Source organism: Anopheles funestus, chromosome 3RL, assembly GCF_943734845.2.
Source record: "Anopheles funestus chromosome 3RL, idAnoFuneDA-416_04, whole genome shotgun sequence".
NCBI lineage: Eukaryota > Metazoa > Arthropoda > Insecta > Diptera > Culicidae > Anopheles > Anopheles funestus.
The window spans coordinates 13324020-13338725 of NC_064599.1; the positions used below are offsets into that span (position 1 = coordinate 13324020).

Sequence of the window (14706 nt, forward strand, 5' to 3'; positions counted from 1 at the left end):
ACGACACGTTGACTCCTCTACATAAGTGGGGATCATAAGCACGTGCCAGATAAATGACACACACTTGACCTATATGGGATTACCTGTTCCTGTTTATCGCCTTTCCGCACACATTATTCCCATGTATTCAAGTAATTTTAAATTTAAAAACACTTCTTGTGTAAATGATAATTCGATCGGTACTCACAACCCTCCCACCAAAGCCACGCTGTTTCACTTTCACCTACTGACCTACTCACGGTAGCAAAACTCAAAATAAACATTCTTCAAATTTCAAATCCGCCCAAAAACTCCAATGCTTTCGTTTTCAAGTATATAATGATCATCATCATCAGCAGCAGCAGGATCGGCATCGGTTGAAACATTTACCAACCAAAAACACTCACCAAACCAACCGGCCGTGGCTGAGGCACGAACAAACATCATAAAAACCGATGTGATGAAGAAGGTTTTTGTTAATTTTTATGCAAATCTACTGTTTTGCTTTCGGGTCTGTGTTTCCACACTTTCGGTTGCCTTCGATGAGCAACAATTCTTACCTCGCATTATGCTATTGTCACGAACAATATGGAATTTCTTTGCCATTTCTCTTTCGTTTGTTGCAAGAGCGCTTCTTCTCATAAATATTCATATTTCTCTGCTTCAACGATTTACCTTCGCTCGAACATTATGGACCGCTCGGACAAACATTTCGTTTACAATTTGCCGGACAGTTCAGACCAGTTCTGGCAGTTCTACATTGCAATCCAACATTCATTAAACATTGTTCTGATGTGGCGCCATTACATCTCTTTTCTATGCCATTTCTACCCATCTCCCGCTAGATGCAAAGTCTAAAAGCGACAGAATTGAACAACACGCGCAGGGCAGAGGTTCCGATTATCTTCTTCAACCGTGTACCCAAGGTTGGCAGCCAAACGTTCATGGAGCTACTGCGTCGGTTGGCGGTGCGCAACGATTACACCTTCCACCGGGATGTCGTCCAGCGGCTGGAGGTGATCCGGCTGTCACCCGAACGGCAACACGAACTTGCCGAAATGGTGATGGATCTGCCGGTACCGTCCGTCTACGTCAAGCATGTCTGCTACACGAATTTCACCCGCTTCGGTCTACCGATGCCGATCTACGTCAATATGGTACGCGATCCGGTCGAGCGTATCATCAGCTGGTACTACTATGTGCGTGCGCCCTGGTACTACGTCGAGCGGAAGCAAGCGTTTCCCGATCTACCACTGCCAGATCCACGCTGGCTGAAGAAGGATTTTGAAACGTGCGTCCTGCAGGGCGATCCGGAGTGCACCTACTCGCAAAATGCCGTCCACGAGGGCATCGGAGACCATCGTCGACAGACGCTGTTTTTCTGCGGACATGGCGAAGAGTGTCTGTAAGTATTGCTTGCATTCGAGCACAATTTCAACTAAGCCTAATGCTAATTTCGATTATGCTTTTTCTCCTTTGCACAGTCCCTTCAATAGTGCTGGAGCGCTGGAACGCGCCAAATATGCCGTCGAAAGCCAGTACGCGGTGGTTGGCGTGCTCGAAGACCTTAACACCACGCTCACCGTGCTGGAGAAGTACGTACCGCGCTTCTTTACCGGTGCCAGCTCCGTCTACTTTAACGAGGTGAACGTACTGCAAAAGATCAACAGAAACAGCTTCAAGCCACCGGTCAGCGAGGAGATAAAGGATCTTGTACGGCGAAACTTTACGAAGGAGATCGAATTCTACCAGTTCTGCAAGCAACGGCTCTACAAGCAGTACCTCGCCACGCAGCTACCACTCAAATAAGTGTTCCTTTCTACGCGTATTTAACGCACTAACCGGCGTTGATCATTCAAAGCGCGGACCGTATGTAATATGATAAGGAAATGCAGGAAACTGAAAATCCATAAAACCCACAAACACACACACACACCAATTCCCACATCATTATTTATGTATAAACTATTCATCTAGCGTGTAGGATCCACCACCATGCCGTTAAAGTGTTTAGCCTCGATTAGAGCCCGACCGTTGCGAAGATCTGACCATGGACGATCGTTGCATGTTTCAATGGGCAAGCAACATAACCGGTATCTCTAAGTGCAACCGTCGGCGATGCATTGTTTTGTGTTGTAGAAGACGAGAAAATGTGTAAAATAAATATTAAATAAAACAAAACGTTACAAACAATTTTTGTTCTCTGTTATTTCATACACTTGATGGTGGTGCAAAGGATATACTTTTTTTCTTTATTTGAAAATAAAATACTTTAAATGAACACGAAACAAATGAAGGCAACTGAATTGTAAAATTCAAAAAGGAAAAACAACCTTCAATATAATTCTTCTTTTAATCTAAATTCACACTGGTGCTAAAATATGAACGCTAAATAACTTGTGGGGCGTTCTCTATCGTAACTTACTGCTAGGGAAACACAGTAAAAGCCTCTTTGAAAAAGTGAGAAATGAGAAGAAAAAAATAAATTTAACGTTTTACGTGAATCCCATACATAAACAAACAAACAAACAAAAAACGACGACTAGCTTCCGATTGTCGTTCCATTTAGTAGACGGGTAAAGTGCTGCCTAGCATTTCTTTGTACTTCCGGATCGACACTGGTACAGTAGATGATGTACTCCTTAATCTCATCAATCGACTCACATGAAACGGTTTGGTTCAGGTCCCGTGCTTCCTCAAGGGAAACAACCTCGATACCACCATCGGTATCGGGCTTGTAGAAGGTAACGTTAAAGCTAGAAAACCATTGTTGCGCAGATTTTACACACCGTACCGCTTGTACTGCAACGGGTTCTCCCTGTTGGGCATTGAATTTTTGTACCTGAGAAAGGTGACAAAATGAATAGTAAATGAGTTTACAAGTAGGAACCATAATCAATAACTTTATGTTGCATACCTGTTTGCCCATATCGACTGAAAAACGCATTATTTCTTGGTACAGATCTTTGTTCTGCAAACGATTTATTATTGCTTTGGCTCTTTCGAGCTGCGGTAGGTTACTACAAGCCAGCTCTGCAATAATATCATCGTCTAAATACTTAAATAGATCGGGTTTGCCATGTATTTTTGAAAGTTGCTCGCTTTGTCCCTCTCTATAAAAAACAAGATGAAAAAAATGACTTTAGTTTTTGGATTTATCTAAACCAGATAGGCTAATAATTCAACACATAAGAAGAAATCTATAATCTAACGATCGAAAATCACATTTTCAACCTGAACAGCAACTGGCAACACTGCCCCATCTGGAACGGTATCCTTTCTTCTGCGCATGAACAAGGATACGCAAGAAGCAACAATAATAAAGTGCAGCAAACTGTCAAACCTTCGCCAGGATGCAAACATTTCCCTAGGTACAAACAGTTCCTTACTATTATTCGTTAGTAACAAACCAAAATCTATACAAAAACATTCCTTACGGAGATCACAAAACGGGAAGTTGGTGATTTTCAAGAAACTTTGTTAGCATGAGTTTCGCGTATCGTAACAGTTTCCTGTTACACTACATCGTTCTATGCACTACCCTTATTCACGGACCCGTGCCGACAGTAGGTGCGAAGGGACCCCATCATCCTGGGGGTGAATTTAGTCGAAAAGCCGAGAAACATCATTTGGATGATCATTTACAACCTGAACGAGAGTAAGTATTCGCTAACCTGTGTCGCTAATACACATCTATACATTGCCTATCCGAACCATTATTACAGACATCTTGAAGATGACTTAAAGCGTTTACCGATTGGTGAGCAAAGTTTGACCGAAATGTCGGAGGACGAGAAAAACTTTTACTACTTCAAGTTACATGATTCCGACAACAATGACAATCTCGATGGGTTGGAAATGTTACACGCGGCTACTCATCACCATAGCAAGACCGAGGGACAACTCCATGGTATAGATCGAAATTCAAAGCAAACTACAGACGATCGAGCACCGTTTTTGGAAGATGAAGAATTTAACCATATCATTGGTAAGGACAGAGCATGTTCAAAATGGAATGAAAAAAAAATGTTTCATTCTTTTCCCATTCCCAGAGGTTATCGATGATTTCATCGAGTTTGCCGATACCGACAAGAATGGACTGTTAAACTATCCGGAATATATCAACGCAATCAATCTGAACGATCCTAAAATCGCACACGAAATGGTAGACACCTCAAATGAACCACAGTTAAACCCCCAAGCAGCTAGCTCGGATGTTCCTACCGAAATATCTCATACGAACGAAACTGATGCTAAATAAAACTAAAGCGAAAAAGTATCATCATCTGTCGTACTTACCGCGAGAATCGAAAACCCGCCCGTTCGGCTTCATGCATCACATCCAGCATCATTAGCTCTGCGCCCAACACTTTCGGGTCTTGGTAGCAACGACAATGAAACATTTGTCGGGCACATGCCATTTCGTACACCAGTGGATAGTCTTCCCAATGATACGCAAGCTGTGCTTTCCCCTGCACGGTGGCGACTCGTACTCGATCAAACATTCGCCGGAACGGCCGGGAAGGTTTAATGATACCCGGCACACTATGAGCGTCACGTTGCAGGTAGTCACAACGATCCACATCCACATCACTGCTAACGATTTGCGTCATAAACTGTCTATCCGCGTCCAAAAGTACGGACGCCTCACCTCCTATCAGAGCGCATATCAAATTGATCTGCTTTTCCGATACATCTTCCATGCGGTTCAGTACACTTCTCGCAAGCTCTACAGACGACCGTTCATGCTGCAATCGAGAAAAGAACGTTAGTTGTTTTTTTTTATTTCAAACTAATTTGCGCATTACCTACCCGCCAAGGAACTCCATATACTTCGACAAACTTTTCCCACAAATGAGAAAAAGGTCCATGGCCTAAATCGTGCAAAACGGCAGCCAACTAAGATGACAAATGTGGAGATACGTATCCTTTGTAATTAAAGCACATAGAAAATGGTTCCAGTATTTGCTTACCAAAACACACTTCCTTTCGTCCTCGGTGATTGGTTTGTCCAGTGTCTTATTCACTTCGTTCAGCAATCTTCCGGCAAGGTAACATGCTCTGGAAATAGGTTGATGATTAGCTTAAGGGTTTTTTTTAATACTAACTTCCCAACTTACCCCAGCGAGTGATCGTATCTTGTGTGTAAAGCCGTTTGAAAAACTGCATTCGATACGCCTAACTGCTTCAAATGCTTCAAACGCTTAAACTCTACCGTATTCACGACCGTTCGTACATACGATGGTAAATGAAACGTACCATAAACGGCATCGTGCACCGTTAGATCGGATGGTTCCGTCTCGGATAGCGGGATTGCTACGCCTACCCCACAACATCGAATACCTAATCGTTCCATTTCGACGATCCGCTTTTATCAGAGTGTTCCGTCGTCTTCAAAACTTCGATAGCTTATCGCACTTCTTCCTGCGCCAGTGAAATCGTTAGCCTTACCATCCGATGTGAAATTTACGACTAATACCCGACATCTCCTGACGTCCCATGGTTGCTAGCAACCAAACAATCGAAAACCCATCAAACCAGTGCCTACTCCAGGAAAAGGTTCAACGCTACCCTCCGTTTTTTAGCCAAATATCACGCGGCTAGCAGTACCCCATTCTTTTTACCAAGAAATGTCATTTAAAACAAATTTTGTAAATAAATATCACTGCAAACGCACACACACACGTAGAAACTTGTCAAACAAACAAACGTAGGCCGTGGACACACGCTACGCATGGATTGCTAAGTGCCGGGATCATTAATGCGCAGCATTATTTTTAAGTGGTTTCTTAACCATAAACAAATGAAACAATGTATGTGAGTTGTTTTATCCGTTTGAAATGCACTTCAATTGATTAGGTGCCTGGCAACGAGAGCTGACAAAAAGGTGACAAATTTGTCAAAACGAAGCTTTTGTCAATTTTTTGAGCTTTTGACAAAATTTTATTCTGTGGAAAATCCACGAAAAAGGTTGACAAGAATGGTGACAAAAAGTTGACAAAGTTTTGACGTTTGCTCAAAACGTAAACAAGCGCACTTTAAAGAATTGCAGACCATTGCGGTTTTCTCTTTTGTTGAATTAACTGTATTTCATCCCTGCAAGGACATGGTCTGTGTTAATCAATTCATTTAAAACCAAAATTACTGTAAACTGTTTCCATCGCGTTGAATTTTCGTGTACGTTGAAGATGATGAAGATTTTGTCAATCATAGGTTGCTATGTTTTGTCAAAGTGTACAAATGTATGCAGGGCCACGGGAAAAACTATTTTTCGCAGTTGACAAGCTGTTTTTGTCACTTGAAAAATTTGTCATCTTTTTGTCAGCGCTCGTTGCCCAGCACCTATTTATTCGCCTCTGCTTTCCTCGTTAAACGCTTTTTTAATAGAAAAAATTAATACACAACGCAACCAACTGATACGCAAACAAACTTCAAACTTCACAGTGGTTCCACTCGCACGGGCTGCTTTCAATCACATATTCTGCGCGCTTTAATTTTGACGTTTGTTCGAAAGATACGAACGATTTACGCGGGTGTACATGTTTTGTTTTCTGTGCACTGTTCCACCGGCGTAAATCTATTGTTTTTCTGTGATATTGACGATTATTTGCTTACAGATTGTTTTATTTCATTAGTTTCTACCGTAAGGTGAAAGTGCGCGATATTAACAACAATGGAATATAACGAGCAGAGTAAGTTCTTTCGCCGGTGATTCAACCGGAGTACCACAATCAACATAACAATGTATCGTTTGTTTATTTTAGAACTGGTGAAGAAGAAAACGAAATACGCAAACGAATCGAACTATTTAGCATTGGCCGAAACATGTATGCTGCTGGGAGAATGGTACAAAGACCGTGAAGAGCATCAGCGCGCCCTGAACGAATACAAATTAGCGGCCAAAGCGTATGAAAAGATAAGCAAACCAATGGATCGTGGGCTTGCGTTCAGGATGGTTGGCGAGATGCATGCCACGTTGGGTCAGTACAAGGAAGCACTGCATAATGTGCAGGCCTACATGCGAGCCGCACTACGAGATGCCAATACTAAAGCTATGCAAGAGGCACATACCACCTTGGGTAGAGTGTATCTCCAGCGGGCCGAATCCTTCCAGCGGCAGGGCAAAACATCCGATGCTGAGACGGATCTGGTTGAGGCCGATAGGTCGTTCCGTACGGCTCTTTCGATTTGCGATGAACTGAAACGAACTTTACCCAAAACCGAATTGATCAACATGCAGGCCAGAGCTCACCTTAACCTCGGTATCACATTGGACGCACAGAACAAAACAGGCCCAGCGAAGGAAAATATGGAACGAGCAATTCGACTTGCGAAGGAGGCCGATTTATTTGACCTACTCTACACGTGCTACAACGCGATGGCACTCTCTAGCTCGCGGTGGGAAAGTAATTCAGATTCAGCCAACGGTGAGCACTGTGGACAAACGTTACGTTTGTTGAACCTAAGCCTTGAAGTAGCGTCTCGGCTTACGGGCCGTGCCTCAAAGATGTGCCAAACGTTAATGCTGATGGGAACGTTCTTCCTGAAGATGGACGATTTTCAAAGCGCCCGACAAACGCTGAGGAGAGCCTACCGACTTAAAACACCTGTTGTGGACGATGCGAAACGGATAAAGCAGAGACTGAAAGTACTCATCGCTATGTGCCGTATGGAGGATGAGCTTATAACGACCGATGCGACAAACTATGTGCGCCGCAAGGAATTGTACGAGCGCATGGGAGATGGTGCGTGCCTATTGCGCAATTACAGTAAAGCTATCGATTACTACAAGCTAATGCTGCAGAATGCCGAAGCAAACGGTGAAGCCGATCGTCAGCTGATACCGTGTTACGTGAGCCTATATCAAACGTACATCGATAACCGACAGTATGAACAAGCGCTAGAGTATCTTTGGAAGGAGCACAAAATCATAAGCAACGAACCGCAGGAAGCGTATTACACGTTGATGAAAATTGGAAAACTATACGAACGCCAACGGAGATCGTTCTTCGACATCCAGAACATCTACCTGAAGGCGAAAGATGAAGCAAAGAAGCTTCAATCGGTCGAACAACAACGCGTGGCAGTGCAGCGTGCGGTTAAGGTTTTGCGGGTCTACTGTATGGATTTGATGGCGGACAAGCTGGAACAGGATGCACTGGGCGAAGGAATCGATATCGCAAATGCAGCTGAACCTGATAGTGAAGAACTGTTGGATCAAATTCAAACAAACGATCTTGTAGATTACGATGTTGAGGAAGAGGAGGTCGAGGAAGCAGATCGAGACACACCAAACGTGGGAGACGAAATCGATCTTGAAGTCGATCTTTCCGATGATTCCGATGGTGATCCGGCCCTCACCATAGGTGAAGATTTAAACAACTCGACAACAGCAGAAACATCGAGAACTCGAAAGCGGGGTAAACGATTCGCCATCCGGCGTAACAAGAAGGGCGAAACACAGCTGCACCAAGCAGCGATCTCCGGTAATAAGGCTCTCGCCGAACAACTGCTCCAGGTAGGGCATCCGGTAAATGAGCGTGACTTTGCCGGATGGCTACCACTCCACGAAGCCTGCATACACGGATATTCCGAAATCGTTACGCTGCTGCTCGACCGGGGAGCACATATCAACGATAAGGGTGGTACTAGCTGCGAAGGTATTACACCACTGCATGACGCCTGCCGTAATGGACATTTGGACGTGATCACGGTACTGCTTGATCGTGGAGCCAATGCAACGCAGCGTAATGATTACGGTGAAACTGCTCTAAGCATGCTGGATGCATGGTACAAAAAACTTAAGGTGCCTCTGACAGCTTCGGAGATGAACCATTACAAGCGTATTAGAAGCGAGTTGGTAGCGCAGTTTGATGCAGCGGCCATTCCAACATCACCTCCATTGACAGCAGGGAAAACGTCCGATAACACTTCTGGTGATAGAAGATCATTAAATCGGCACCAATCTGAGGACAATTTCAAAGCATCTCTTTCTTCGTCATTTGCTTCTCCAACAAAATCGAGTCTACAAACATTAAAGGCTAGCAGTAGCTCTTCCGGTTACGTAAGTGAGGTCGGATCATTGCGGCACCGCAACATTATCTACGATGACGATGATGGTCGATCTACTACCAGTGGTGAAGAGTCTCAAACCGAAGACACGTACGCTAGTGTGAAGAAACGCAAATCTTCATCTGGAGTAGCGGAGTATCGCAGCGTAATGAAATCGATGCGCAAACAGCATCTTGATAATGAACAGTCACCAACGCGTGTTACCTCGCAGAAGAGACGTCCAACAACCCGATTTGCTGATGAGCAAGAAGATAAAGACGATTGGCTGATCGACGATATGAAACAATCGTCTAAAAAGAGTCGTGTAAATCGCGATCGCGAATCTCGTGAAGTTGTTTTAGGGAAGAGTAAATCTTTCTCCATTTCAACTAATCCCGTGGAGTCTATAAATGATCGCGACACAAGAACGTCTCGCTATAGCGTATCATACGATTCGGACGGTGACGATCTGTTTGAGGTGGAAGTGGAACAGAATCACGATCAAACCAAACGTTCACAGCAGAACCAAGATAAGCAGAGTGCTTTCAATGTTATCATGAACAATTCGGCCAAGAGCTTTCGACGCACACAATCTCGACGGAACTCGAATGAATTGCGCACTTTCTCGTGCAGTGGACGATCTGCAGTCTATCAGTCATCTCTTCTTGATGCAGGATTCCAGCGAATTGCCAGTCCAACGCTAGAGGAAAAAGAAAATTTTGTTCCACAGGAATGCCATTCCGGAACACCGATCAAACAGTCGCTGGAATTGTTCACTCCACATACGCCTTTGCAGCAGGATCGCGTCATAAAGGTAATTCTCGATAATGGGGAAACGTACACTGTACAATATGACGCACAGCTGAATTCAGCGACACCACCGATCGAATGGTTAGCGAATGCGGTTACAAAACAGTACATCATGTAAGTGACTATTTTAATATATTTTATATCATATTATAAATCCTAATTTCGCTATCTCATCTGCAGAAATCATGGTAAACGTCCATTAATCAAACTGAAACCAGTAGAAGGTTCGTGGTTGAATTCTGATACCTGGGCCGAACTGTTACAAACAGGTTCAGCGTTAGGCACAACAGTGTACGGTCAAATTAACGGATGGGAACACATTGATTTGGAACAGTATTATGAAGAGTATTGCAAGGAACATAAGCTTGGTACGAATAGCTTCAATAGCTTTGTTTTAATTTCCAATTAATCTTTATCAAATTTATTTTCCACAGCACACGATAGCAGCTTACGCAAGCGCCTAATAATGATGGACCGAAATGAAATCATCATTCTGGAAAATGATTTTGCCTGCACCATACCATCCATCGCAAGGGAGCATGTACTGCCCATGGTCTTCATGGTAACATTTTTTCAGCAGGACTGGCTGAAACAATTAGACCTTTCCATGAACAGCATCACGGATGATGACGTTGCAATGCTAGCCCGCCATCTGCCAGCCTGCCGGCAGCTGCGTATTTTACGGCTGACGAGAAATATTCTCACTAGCAGAAGTGTCGAGATGCTTTGCTTTGGGTGCCGAAACGCTTCGGATATGTCTACCGACGGAACGAGCAACAAACCTGCGGCCATCGGAGGTGGTTTACTAGCCGAGCTCGATCTAAGCTACAACCCGTTGGAAGATGATGCATTAGTACCGCTAGCCCGGTTGTGTAGCAATTTGCCATTCCTTCGCGTTTTACGCCTTAGGTCAGCGGATTTAACTAATTTCAGCACCACTATCTTCCCGAGCGAAAAGCTAAATCGTTTGGAAACGTTTGACATTTCCGAAAACAAACTCACGGAACGTTCCGCGCAGTACCTTTTACAGCAACTGGCTGAAGGGAACTTGCGCGAAGCATATCTCGCATCGCTACCTGTTTATTGTATCAATTTTAAACCAAAACTGTGGCAAACACTATCCCAAAATCGGATGGATGATTTGCGCACACTCAATCTGGTCAACTGTCGGCTGACGGATGACGAAATCGATTGCACACTTATGCCCGCCATCGGACGAAACTGTGCATCGTTGGCACGGTTGGATTTGTCGCGCAATGTCAGCCTTACGAAACGTTCCTTTCTGGCCATTCTGCGGCACTGTGCCGGTGCCGTATTTGAATTGGAAGAAGTAAACTTTCACCACGACGTACAGCTGTGGATCGATATGGAAACATTCGATTCCACGGCACAATTGCTAGAGTTAATCGAATACAGCCCGACAGCGCGCTATCCCAAGCAGATACACGCCATTCTTCCGGTGTGTCCCGGGTATAGTGCAGAACGATGTGAAACGTTGCTTGCAGCGATTGATCACTTTTGGCGTTCGTTGAGGCCATCGACACAGTCATACACGAGAAGGAACGAAAATGATTTACAGGTAACGCTTAGCGTTGATCCAACCAGCTAGCCCCCCCCCCTTTTCTAACCTAATTAGCATATCCTTTGTATAGTTTCCATTAAATATTTGTAACACTTTTTTTACTAACAGCTACGACATAAACACACCCAAAAAGTATATTGTGATAGATCTTCAGTGCTTTGAACTAATTTCCGAACATTTTCCATACAGTTTTGTCGAAACACTGCTGCTGTTTATGTGTGTTTATTAATCTACTCTGTTATGACTAGATCGTTGATAAGCGTTGAAAATTCGAAAACAATATCTTACGCAAAGGGCTCCGCTACGTAAATTGTGGCTCGCTTGTTCATCTCGTTCTGCTGCTGAAACCGTACCACTAATAATACCACAATTGTTGTACGCACGCATGACATGTGCGCGTGCACTTTTGATTATCACTGCAATTGACTGAACGGTTCTATCGAGCGTTTTTGTTTTTGCTGCTGAAACTCTGGTCCCGAAATAGGGCGCAATGCACTACTAAAGACAACGTTGGAGTTAGGAGTAAAGCGAGGAAGCAAGCTGTTCGTAGATACCGGTCAACTCATTGTACAGCTGCTTCTTCAGCGTTTTCGATGCACCCCATGGCCGTGCGGTATCAACGTCCGATCTGCTAATGGGCTGTGCGCATCGGTCCAGAATGCGTAGCAAACGATTGGGACTTTTCTCCGTCACCAGGATGCCCGGTTCGGTGGCAGTACCTCGAAAAATCTAATCGGATAGTAAGTGATAACGCTTAATTATCATTAATTCCATACAGAAGTCTAACCAAAAAACTATCTTTACCTTTTCGCAGACAATTTGTAGATTATTGTTTAGCAAACCGGTCGTACACTGACGGCTGGTAGTGTTGCAACGGCTGCGACAGTCGTGATAGCTACAGTCGGCATCTTCCGCACACCAACGTCCATCCGATAGCTGCCGATCGATCGATGCTTCCGTACTGATGTACCGCAAATCGTGATACTTCATCCGACTATCGCTGATGCCGAAACCCGCCAACAGTACCGAACACATCTGGAACCGGTTCTGTGTCATATCTTCCAAATAGTCCAGTATCAGCACCGCCACCTTCAGATGGTAGCGCCACTTGGACAGGTCGATGTGGTTCGTGAAATGGTACCGCCGCTCATCAAACTCAACCGTCTCGAGCAGCTCGGTAATGAACAGATCGCCACACGTACCGATCACCTGCGGGAAGATCTCCTTCTCCTCGTACAACCGGCTCAACAGGTACTCGTTGTTCTGTATCAGGTTCCAGCTGTTACGCATGCTCGCCCGAAACAGGATGTGATTGTTCTTGTTCTTCAGCTTCAGCAAGCTGTTAAGCTTGTCGAACGGTAGCTGAAGGTTGTACCGCAGCTCTATATATCGCCGCACGATACCGACGTACTCCGTTTCCGTTGGGAAGTGTTCCTCCTGCCGGTGACTATCTATCCAGGAAAGTTTCTCATAGCTGGCCTCCGGCACGGCATGCTGCCATTGGGAGGAGGAAAGTCGAATAGACAAAGGATGTAAGTGTGGGACTTATCAATAATTATCCAACAATTACCTTAACCACCACAAACTGCTGTGCTTTACGTGCCAGAAAGCGGTTCGGATTGAAGGTATACTCGGTTGTGCGTGTGGCCGGTGGACAGTGAAATTCCGATATTGTATCACCGGCGCACAGTTCCGGACACATGTAGCCAGTGATTTCGTTCGTGTAATACTGATTGCACTGAAATTCACGGTACACACGGTTAGCACGCGGGGAAAGCCTTTACGGCGACAGAGATAAACTTACTATTTTGGATATCTTCCACTCAACCAGCACATCAAAACAGTAGTGCATACCGCTCAGCAGGTATCCTACCACACTCAGTACCACCATTAGCAGTATCACAGCCGTGGTAAGTACGCAGTACTGGCGTCTTCGGGGCGAGAATCGAAACCTGCGGGTCATACTCTTGAACCGACCGTGCAATACCAGGGCACTGTTGCTGCTGATTGTCATTGCAATGGTTTCGTTTCTACGATTAGTGCAAACTGGAACGGTAAGTTAGAGAAAAAAAACAACAATCCATTTTATCTTCTTATGCAAAAGTGAAATATTGTCCGTACCGATCCTTACCCTTAGTAAAGCAAAAAACAAAACTATTCCAGCTTCCCTGGTTTTTACTTCCGGTCGCTTGTATGTACCACAACAAAACACAACAAAACAATGGCCGGTTATGTTGGTGGTAGTTTTGCCTAGTTTTGCTTGGATTGATTGTTACATAAAAACAAATGTCCGCCCTTAAAATGTCACCGTCCCGAACCAAGGACGCAAAATTTGCGTGCGTGCGCCAGTCCCACGGTTTTGTGGGGAATTTTTGTTTTTCTGTGTGACGTCACATCGTAGGCCCCCCCCCCCCCCCACGTCGGCATACATGTGCCATTGCGCATGTTTCGCATCGGGAATGCATCACAAATGGAGGTTTAACTTTTCCCCGCTTTTTTTTGTTGGACTAAGTTCACTGTCATCAACCCCTTTTGCAGCTGCACCGAATCTGTCAGGATTCATTCAACTGGAAAGCACGTGGTGTTCTGCCTTGCATCGGTAGTAGCACGCACGCTCGAACGATGCACTTCGGTTGTATGCATTTTTGTGCACTCTACACACACACACACCGTTTTGTGGCTGGAGTTCGGCCAATAATCGAAGCGGTTTCATTGGACAAACATTGAACACAGGAAATGTGCAGCAATTTCTTTTTATTGGCACAATCAACAATTACACCGCGTGACGAACCGAATCTGTGAAACGTTCCACTTTGCTTCTTGATTGAACCTGCTGCATCGAGGTGCATCCCATGTTTTTGGGACGTAGAAAATTTTTGATAGCCCAATGTGCACTTCCTGCAGATAAGCTTGTTGTTTTACCTAGCTAGGTCAATAGTCCTGGCACCCAAGTGTAATGCCGCCGGGTTCGTTGAACCGGTTTATCGATCCGCAACAAAACTTCTGGAATGACCCACTTTCATGACACATGAGAAATTAAAGTGAATTACAAGTTTTTTGGTTCCAATTATCTGCTGTAGAGAATGATAAAGATTTGCAGAGATAATGATAAAAAAAAGATAAACCATCGTTCCAATGAAGTGAATTTATAAAACTTTTAATTCTTGTTTAATTTTTATCCAAAAATTGGAAAATACAAAGAATTTTATCAGTTAGTAGCACATAAAGTAGGACAAATTGAATTTTGTAAGTGCATTTACCTATGAGAAGTTCGGACTACGCCG

At 44.3% G+C, this 14706-nt stretch overlaps 5 protein-coding genes across 6 annotated transcripts in view; 3 read left to right on the plus strand and 2 right to left on the minus strand.

Moving 5' to 3' along the window:
• LOC125771479 (heparan sulfate 2-O-sulfotransferase pipe) overlaps positions 1-2183 on the plus strand; it is a 117044-nt gene extending 114861 nt beyond the window's left edge. Inside the window, exons 4-5 of the mRNA XM_049442145.1 lie at positions 825-1384; positions 1464-2183. Coding sequence (XP_049298102.1) covers positions 825-1384; positions 1464-1788 — 885 coding nt within the window. The 3' untranslated portion in view covers positions 1789-2183. The remainder of the gene's footprint in view (positions 1-824; positions 1385-1463) is intronic.
• Positions 2184-2313: 130 nt separating this feature from the next.
• LOC125771470 (deoxynucleoside triphosphate triphosphohydrolase SAMHD1) lies at positions 2314-5706 on the minus strand. Its single transcript, XM_049442122.1, has 6 exons — positions 5100-5706; positions 4953-5040; positions 4792-4878; positions 4279-4727; positions 2897-3092; positions 2314-2821 (listed from the first exon to the last, which is right to left on the minus strand). Exons 1-6 carry the CDS (start codon positions 5333-5335, stop codon positions 2522-2524), a joined length of 1356 nt encoding a protein of 451 aa, XP_049298079.1. The 5' UTR covers positions 5336-5706; the 3' UTR covers positions 2314-2521.
• Positions 3100-4258, plus strand: LOC125771491 (multiple coagulation factor deficiency protein 2 homolog). Its single transcript, XM_049442172.1, has 3 exons — positions 3100-3637; positions 3705-3967; positions 4032-4258. The coding sequence occupies exons 1-3, from the start codon at positions 3465-3467 to the stop codon at positions 4238-4240; spliced, it is 645 nt and encodes a 214-aa protein (XP_049298129.1). The 5' UTR covers positions 3100-3464; the 3' UTR covers positions 4241-4258.
• A 726-nt stretch (positions 5707-6432) lies between the features above and the next one.
• LOC125771425 (tonsoku-like protein) lies at positions 6433-12038 on the plus strand. Of its 2 annotated transcripts, XM_049442034.1 has the most exons (5): positions 6433-6671; positions 6744-9954; positions 10021-10208; positions 10275-11419; positions 11907-12038. In XM_049442034.1, the coding sequence occupies exons 1-5, from the start codon at positions 6653-6655 to the stop codon at positions 11922-11924; spliced, it is 4581 nt and encodes a 1526-aa protein (XP_049297991.1). In that variant the 5' UTR covers positions 6433-6652; the 3' UTR covers positions 11925-12038. The 2 variants fall into 2 exon arrangements, with proteins under 2 accessions (XP_049297991.1, XP_049297990.1); XM_049442033.1 differs by lacking the exon at positions 11907-12038 and having other exon boundaries at positions 6434-6671; positions 10275-11649.
• LOC125771474 (divergent protein kinase domain 1B) lies at positions 11939-13472 on the minus strand. The gene is made up of 4 exons (XM_049442138.1): positions 13227-13472; positions 12993-13160; positions 12227-12916; positions 11939-12151 (listed from the first exon to the last, which is right to left on the minus strand). The coding sequence occupies exons 1-4, from the start codon at positions 13434-13436 to the stop codon at positions 11939-11941; spliced, it is 1281 nt and encodes a 426-aa protein (XP_049298095.1). The 5' UTR covers positions 13437-13472.
• Between the last annotated feature and the right edge of the window lie 1234 nt (positions 13473-14706).

Bases quoted from the DNA above. Each gene is read 5' to 3' on its own strand.
- LOC125771425 (XM_049442033.1), top strand. The intron at 9,955-10,020 runs GTAAGTGACTAT...TCTCATCTGCAG, and splicing joins GTTACAAAACAGTACATCAT to AAATCATGGTAAACGTCCAT. The intron at 10,209-10,274 runs GTACGAATAGCT...TATTTTCCACAG, and splicing joins TTGCAAGGAACATAAGCTTG to CACACGATAGCAGCTTACGC.
- LOC125771474 (XM_049442138.1), bottom strand. From the start codon at position 13,436: ATGACAATCAGCAGCAACAGTGCCCTGGTATTGCACGGTCGGTTCAAG. The intron at 13,161-13,226 runs GTAAGTTTATCT...CGTGAATTTCAG, and splicing joins AGTGGAAGATATCCAAAATA to TGCAATCAGTATTACACGAA. The intron at 12,917-12,992 runs GTAATTGTTGGA...TCCCAATGGCAG, and splicing joins AGCAGTTTGTGGTGGTTAAG to CATGCCGTGCCGGAGGCCAG.
- LOC125771491 (XM_049442172.1), top strand. From the start codon at position 3,465: ATGAGTTTCGCGTATCGTAACAGTTTCCTGTTACACTACATCGTTCTA. The intron at 3,638-3,704 runs GTAAGTATTCGC...CCATTATTACAG, and splicing joins CATTTACAACCTGAACGAGA to ACATCTTGAAGATGACTTAA. The intron at 3,968-4,031 runs GTAAGGACAGAG...TCCCATTCCCAG, and splicing joins AGAATTTAACCATATCATTG to AGGTTATCGATGATTTCATC.
- LOC125771470 (XM_049442122.1), bottom strand. From the start codon at position 5,335: ATGGAACGATTAGGTATTCGATGTTGTGGGGTAGGCGTAGCAATCCCG. The intron at 5,041-5,099 runs GTAAGTTGGGAA...ACCTATTTCCAG, and splicing joins AGATACGATCACTCGCTGGG to AGCATGTTACCTTGCCGGAA. The intron at 4,728-4,791 runs GTAGGTAATGCG...TCTCGATTGCAG, and splicing joins TATATGGAGTTCCTTGGCGG to CATGAACGGTCGTCTGTAGA.